At 35.1% G+C, this 7,888-nt stretch overlaps 2 protein-coding genes across 2 annotated transcripts; both read left to right on the top strand.

The window, feature by feature from the left end:
- On the top strand, positions 1-627 carry LOC108815433 (uncharacterized). Its single transcript, XM_018588039.1, has one exon. The coding sequence runs from the start codon at positions 1-3 to the stop codon at positions 625-627; it is 627 nt and encodes a 208-aa protein (XP_018443541.1).
- Positions 628-1,626: 999 nt separating this feature from the next.
- LOC108814791 (protein TIFY 10B-like) lies at positions 1,627-3,811 on the top strand. Its single transcript, XM_056990929.1, has 5 exons — positions 1,627-1,909; positions 2,695-2,818; positions 2,916-3,193; positions 3,308-3,365; positions 3,445-3,811. The coding sequence occupies exons 1-5, from the start codon at positions 1,750-1,752 to the stop codon at positions 3,491-3,493; spliced, it is 669 nt and encodes a 222-aa protein (XP_056846909.1). The 5' UTR covers positions 1,627-1,749; the 3' UTR covers positions 3,494-3,811.
- The last annotated feature ends 4,077 nt before the right edge of the window (positions 3,812-7,888 follow it).

The following is a 7,888-nucleotide window of genomic DNA, read 5'->3' as shown; positions in this document are numbered from 1 at the left end:
ATGAGGACTCGGAATCCTCTCATCTCTCTGTTGAAGCAGTGTTTGCCTGATGCTGAACCTATAGCCCTCTCAGAATCTGATGACAATTTCGCTTGGAAGGTGGGAGATCAGACTCCGGTGCAGAAGTTCCCAACCGCTGCTACTTGGAGCTTTTTGTTTCCTCCGGGACAACAAGTATCGTGGCATAAACAAGTCTGGTTTGCAGGTCATATTCCTAAACATGCCTTTCTAACTTGGGTTAATGTTAAGCATAGGCTTGCAACTAGAGACAGAATGCGGCGATGGGGACTTCAGGTTCCTGCCTCCTGCGTGCTATGCTCTACTCATAATGAATCTCGTGAGCACTTATTCTTTGAGTGCTCTTTTAGCTCGGTGGTCTGGCAGCACTTCACGTCAGCAGCTAACCTTCATCCTCCTCCCTCCTTTGAAGCAACTCTGAGCTGGTTAGGCAGACCCTACTCGAATAGCCAGCTCGTCCTCATCATCAGATTTATTTACCAGGCCTCGAAATACGCCATCTGGAAGGAACGTAATTCCAGGTTACATGCTGCCATCTCTCGTCCTCCTGAAGCGGTTATCGCGGACATTAAGGACACTGTGCACCTCCGGTTAGATCCTCTCCAGTAGCGGCCCTGAGGGGAAGCATAGGAAGCTCGGGCTTCCGGCCTTTTTTCTATAGGTAAAAATTCAGCCAATATATCGTACAAGTTCTCTAGTAGTCCAGCTGTTTAGTAGCTGTTTCCTTTTAGAAAAGGTATGCAGTTCAAATCTTTATGCCATCATTTCAATTCTTAGACATTTATAGAACTTTTTAACAATTAACAGGCCTTAATTATTTTTAATTGCTTCTGGTCTTATTATTCTCAGGACCGGCACTGATCCTCTCTCACGATCACTTGCTGCAACAGCGGCATCATCATCCTCCAACCCGCCAGTTACTTTGTTGGCAACTTGGTTTTCTCTATTCTAACATGGTAAGTCTTTAGTAGGAGCTTTTTGTTTTTAGTCTAATGAAGGCATACTTGTGTTGTAAGACCTGTTTTTGCATCCTTCAGGTTTGTATCGGTTACTACTATTATTGGAATTTAAAAAAAAAAAAATCTGAAAGAGTGGGTCTTTAAATAAACTCAGATAAAAACAAAAACGAAATATGGTCTTCGATGATTTATTTCATTAATCATTTTTAGTTTACTTTATGATATTGTTATACTTGTACTGTATATGTAAAATTATGTATACTCAACAATGGTATTATACAATTACTGTTAACTCATACTTGTTTATCTAATAAATCAGTTTGTTTTTGTAATTTATAATACCCACTTAGCAATGTCAATTTTTATTTTCTTATATTATTTTTAGTTACAAAATATATTTATACAAATTTTTTAATTTTAATAATGTAATTTTAATTTCACTTTGCACAACACGCGGATTTTATTCTAGTATAATTATTATTTTACCGAAAAATAGCAAAATACATGAGAGATGATTTCAATACAATATTATCTACAATTTATAAAAGAGCATTTTATTTTAACACGTGTTTTATATGCTCTATTATAGAATTACCATTATTGATTTATATTGGTATCTGCAACCAGCTAAGAAAGTAATAAAGATTCTCATGGTCATTGACTCATCTGTTATATTTATATTCGAGAACAAGGCAGAAAAGCAATTCAAGAAAGCAGGAAGATTCTTCTTCTCCTATTTTATTTTTACATCTGGAACCAGGGATCTTAAACGATGTCAAGTTCTGCCGAGTGTTGGGAGTTCCCTGGTCGGAAGTTACCTGAGAAGAAGCCGAGCTTCTCACAGACATGTAGTCGATTGAGTCGTTATCTCAAGGAGAAGGGTAGCTTTGGAGATCTGAGCTTGGCGATGACATGCAAGCCTGACGTCAATGGTAAGCAACCCCTTCTCTTTCTAACTCGATGACTAGAAGTGTAGATCTGTTTGATTCTATGTTCTTTTAAGAGTCAGACTTGTGAAACAAGTTACTGAAAGTAGGTTACATGTTAACCGGAAACTAAATCCTCTTACTTTGATTTTAGTTGAAAGATGAGCCTTAGGTTTAAGTATAAACTAGGCCTCGGTGGTCCGTTTGGCATCAAGTCGGATTTTCAAATTTTCGGCGTTATGCTCAGAAGTCTCATTAGGATATTACTAATTATCGGATCGGATTCGGTTAGGTTCCTTCCAAACCATCGGTTAGGTTCCTTCCGGAGATGGTTCGGTTCGGATGTAACAAATGTTTAAAATCGTCCAAAAATGTATTTTTTAAACTTCAAAAACTAACAAATGTTTTTTTTTCAAAATATATAAATTATATACAAATCTAACTAAATATTAGTTAAAATGTATAAATTAGCTAAAAGTATTCAAATTAACAAATAAAACAAACTACAAAACTATTTTGACTACTCTAAAATATCCAAATCACTTTAAAATATATAAAACATTAAAATATTTAACTAATTTCGGATATTTTTGGATTATAGTTCCAATTTTGGTTCGGTTCAGGTTATAAATACTAAGCTCATAAGGCCCGTTCGGATATTTTTGTATAACAGTTTATATTCGGTTTTGGTTTTTTTGATTCGGGTTTAGGTAGGTACTTCGGATTAAGTTAAAAACGTCCAGGCCTAGTATACACCATGATGACGAATCTGTTCCTTTGTGAAACTTCAGGAATAGATTTTAAAGCTGCTCAAGACGTGAACCTAAAATATGACATCTTTCCTAGGCAATCAAGCTTTTCTTCTTTCTCTTCCTTTGGGAACAAGGAAGAGGTCGAGAAGATCGAAGAGCCTAAGTATGTTTTTTTATCTGTAAATAGTTGCTAAACCATCATCTCATTATTACTAGATGTGACTAATCTTTTTGAAGGGTTGCCTTTTAATCTTGAACAGGGTTGTGAGGCCAGAGTCTCAATCTGCTCCATTGACCATATTCTACGGCGGTCAAGTTATGTTGTTTGATGATTTTCCTGCTGAGGAAGCCAGGGAAGTCATTGACTTGGCTAACAAAAAAAGTGCCAACAGCTTCACACCTGAATTAAACAATAACCAGAGTGATTATACTAAAAATTTAGCAAATAATCAAAAAGAGATTGCTTCTATCCGAAGGCCAGTCCCTAGTACTGCAGCTCAAGAGATCATCCAGACCAACACGTCCTCTTTAGCTTCCGGTAAGTTTTTTTTCCTCAGGCCACTTTGTTTCAATCTCCGGCCTTTTTTTTTACTCTCTTCTCTGGCCTTTTGGCTTTATAAATATTTGTCTAACTTACTTATTGACTTTGTAGAACTCCCAATTGCTAGAAGAGCTTCCCTTCATCGATTCCTAGAGAAGAGAAAGGATAGGTAAATGCATATTTGTGCAAAACATCTTACTCCACTGTTAAAGCAAGTTTCTATATATTCAACTCGTAACCTTATACAGGATTACATCAAAGGCACCGTACCAGAAAGAAGGTTCAACCGAAGCCTAAACACAGCCTGGCTAGGTTTGCAGTTATCTTTTGGGACTTGTGTAGATACAGAAGCCACACGAGTGATCATCTCAAAAGATTCTCTTGATGCTCCATCGTTTACACTTTACAGATATCAAGGTCGTATTCATGTTTTTTCATAAAATAAATTTGTCTCACGCGCTAGTCGTCTTGTTTGTTCTATCAGCCAATAACGAATGTAATCTTAATACCTGTTTTTTTTTCTGGAAAATTTCAATTCTACAAACCGTTAATGAATAATTATTTTCACAAATACCCTAAATTTGTGATAAAATAATACTAATTTTTTTTAGTATTTATAGAACATTTATAAATTCTTTTTTTTTTGTAACTTGGGCTAACATTTATAAATTCAACCCCCAAATTCTCAATATTACTCTAAGCAATAATCACTAAAGCGTAAACCTAAGTGTTAATATATTTTTTGATTGGTGATATTTTTAAAAAGTGGTACCTAACTTGTAGTAATTCTAACAATTTCTTTTTGTTTTACGGTCTTGATATCATCTATGCAGTTTAATTAATCATATATAAGTGTTATTTAAAAAAAATTGAAATAGCACTAAAATATGTTTTTGTTCCAAAACAACATAATACAATGAGAAAGTAACGTCACTGAAAAATACAACATACATATATTAATAAGGATTATAGAGCTAAGAACTACTGGTTAGATTTTAAGGTTGGTGTTTAGGGGTTAGGAATTAAGTTTTATGGTCCAAGTTTTAGGGTTTAGAATATGTATATGTGTGTGTATATATATATTTAATATAAGTATATTTAAATAAGTATATTAAATATATTATTAATTAAGTTAAAATATTTTTCACTATCAATGAATAATATTTATTATCTTATCTACTATTAACTATTCTAGGATAAAATTATTTTATGATATTTAATGGAATTTGCACATTTTTGCTTATCTTCGCCGAAATTAAATAGATCATTGAATTCAACCAACGGGAAGAGAATTCCAAAAATCATTTTCCCTTGAAAATATGGAAATCCGAAAAGATAGAAGATTATTTATCCAACTAACACTCATTTATGCATAGGTGTAGATTGTGACATTTGAACCTATTCGTTGCTATACTAGTGTTTTAGGTTTGACATTTATAAGGAAAATGTACAAACTAGAAGTTTTTTTTTATAGAGAAAATAAATATCACAGAAAAACTAAGAGTCTTTAATCCATCTTTATATTTATTTATATAATACTCTTTCTGTTTCGAATTAATTGGCGTTGTAGAAAAAAAATTGTTTCAAAATAAGTGTCGTTTAGAGTTTCAATGAAAAATTTATTAATAAGATTCTCTATTTTATTTTTTTTATTAATTGAAATGTGGTTAGATGTATAGGTAATTATGTTTTTATTTTGAAAATATACAAAATCATATATTTTCTTGATTTGTATGCATAAATCTAGAACTACAACTAAAATGAAACGGAGAGAGTAGTATTTATAAACAAATATATTCCAACACATTTCTATTTTTTTTATAATTAACACATCTCTATCTTCAAAAAAAATTGGAAATTACTATTTTTCTTTATATTTAAAGGAAGACAAAATATTTGTTTATATGTATTGAAAATGCTATTAAAATGAATTGAAATAAAAGTCTTTTTATCATAAAATTCTTTTATTTTAAAGGAAAGATATAAAAATACATTACAAATGGTTTAATATATTACTTTTAGATCAGACCAGGCTTGGTAGGCCATGGGAATTCTGGCTGGCGATAGCTTTAATTGGTTTAGTCTTGCACAAATGTTTTGAACGAACCAAACAAAACGTTGCATCGAACAGAATGGGGCCCGACTTCATCTTATCAACAACATAGGTTCAGATGGTGAATTATTTATTTATCAAAATCATCTTTAGTTTTAGGCAAAAAGATAAATACAAATTACTTTGGTCTACCGGAATACTTTGGCCCCTCCAAAGTGTACACGCTCAGTTACATTAAGGAAAGACTGCAGAACAAGGTTGTGGGTTGGCAAAATAATTTTTTATCTCCTGCAGGAAAAGAAGTACTTCTCAAGGTAGTGGCAATGGCTCAGCCAAACTTCTCGATGTCTTGTTTCCTGCTCCCAAAAGCAACCTGTCAACAGATTGAAGCGGTTATGTCGGACTTTTGGTGGCGCACCTCAAAGGATTCCCGGGGAATGCATTGGAAGAACTGGCAGCATCTATGTAAACCTAAGAGCGAAGGAGGTCTGGGCTTTAGGAAGCTTGAAGCTTTTAATTTGGCTATGCTGGGGAAACAGGTTTGGAGGATGCTAACCAAGTCGGATACTTTGGTGGCAAGAGTCTTTAAAGCAAGATACTTCCTGAAATCGTCGATCCTCAATGCACCTCTCAGCTCTAGACCCTCTTATGCTTGGAGGAGTTTACATGCGGCACAGAAACTTATCGCCAAGGGAGCAAGAGCTATCATCGGCAATGGGGAAAACACAAGCCTTTGGGAGGACCCTTGGATTAATGAGAAACCGGCTAGGCCACTCACTGCTTCTCGCTGCTTACATGGTAGCAATCAGGTACTACTATCTAACTGTACAACAGTCAAGGATCTCCTCACGCCGGATGGAAGAGAATGGAATGATAATTTGTTGAAAACACTGTTTCAAGAGGAAGATGTTAGGAAGATTGAAGCTATCAGGCCAGCAGGGTTGATTTGTAGGGACTCATACAGCTGGGATTTCACATCATTTGGAAAGTACAGTGTGAAATCAGGGTACTGGGTTGCTGCAAATTTATTAAAGGAAGAGACTACCCCTGAAGTCCTTCAACCGAGCCTAGACACCATCTTCCAATCTTTGTGGAAAACAAATACATATCCAAAAATCCATCACTTTATATGGAGAGCACTGAGTGACTGTCTATCTGTTGGTGAGAATCTCAGATACAGACATCTAGCAAAGGATGGCTCCTGCCCCCGCTGTGGTGCCAGCAAAGAGACGGCAAATCATGTCCTGTTTAAGTGCCCTTATGCGCGACTCATCTGGGCAATCTCCCCTATACCAGCTCCACCATGAACTGAATGGTCTGACTCAGTCTACACAAACATTTATCGAGTGCTGCAGTGGGCTCTTAACGCTTCAGACGGTAATCCTTACCTAAAGCTAGGACCATGGATCATGTGGAGACTGTGGAAGAGCCGAAATGCTTTCTATTATAGAGGAGAGGATTATGAGCCATCCAGTGTCATTTTAAAGGCGCAAGAAGATCTTGATGAATGGAATAGTCGGGATGATTTGGAAGAAAAGGCAGTGAACACAGTTCCGGAGATGAGAGGAGAGGAAAGATGGACACCACTACCACACGAATGGCTGAAGTGTAACAGCGATGGAGCCTGGGACAAAACGAAGGAGCACAGTGGTGTTGGATGGGTCTTGAGAAATCATCTCGGGGACGTTGTATGGATGGGAGGAAAGAAGCTACCTAGAGGTCGATCCCCAATAGAGGTGGAAGCTGAATCACTACGATGGGCTATCTCAACAATGGTAAGGCTAAACTACACCAAAATCATATTCGAAACTGACTGCAAAGAATTAGTTCAAGCCTTGCAGGAAAGAGATAGTCATCCTAGCATTCATTCCTTTGTTCAAGATATGCATCATCAATTAGCTAAGTTGGGTGAAGTTCAGGTAGCTTTCAGAGGAAAAAAGAGTAATACTGTCGTGGATGGAATAGTAAAAGAGATCCTCTCTTTCGAGAATAATGCCCCTGTGTTGTTTTTTATTATGCCTTCTTGGATTAAATCTTTTGTAGAGGTTGAAAAACCATTTGTGTAAGAATCTTTTGGCTAGAAGTTGAATGAAAGTTTATGTTGAGTTAAAAAAAAAAACTACGGGACCCAGATTCAACAAGTTGCACATCCAAAGGGCCAGATGGATTAATTGCACTATGAATCAGAATGATGAAAAAGTTATTATGTTGTTTCTTCATGTCCTTTTTTTATTAAAAGGTTAGTTTACTTTTGCCATCAACTTGAATCTGACAGACAGGACGCAATATTTATTTTTTTCGAAGATATTTTGATTTTTTAGAATATTACGAAATTTTCATATAAAAGATTGCAATAAGTTATTACTAGTTATAAATTTATAAATTTAATATATAAACATCTTGACTGGTAAATATTTTTTTTATAAATAAACCGTGGGAATTTGTATTTTTGACCAAGTATTCTTTTTTTTATAAATAAACCAAGTAAATAATAATAAGTATTCATTGTATAATTTTTCAGGTCCTCTAGTCACAAAGTTATAGACACTGAGTCTTGTGCAATCATACATTTTTACTTGATTAAAGTATTATGCATACAAGTAATTTGTGAAGATTCGGTAATCTATACATATACTTAA

Source organism: Raphanus sativus, chromosome 7 (genome assembly GCF_000801105.2).
Source record: "Raphanus sativus cultivar WK10039 chromosome 7, ASM80110v3, whole genome shotgun sequence".
Lineage (NCBI taxonomy): Eukaryota > Viridiplantae > Streptophyta > Magnoliopsida > Brassicales > Brassicaceae > Raphanus > Raphanus sativus.
The sequence above is the reverse complement of the archived record's forward strand: the minus strand, read 5'-3'. Positions and strand labels throughout refer to the sequence as shown.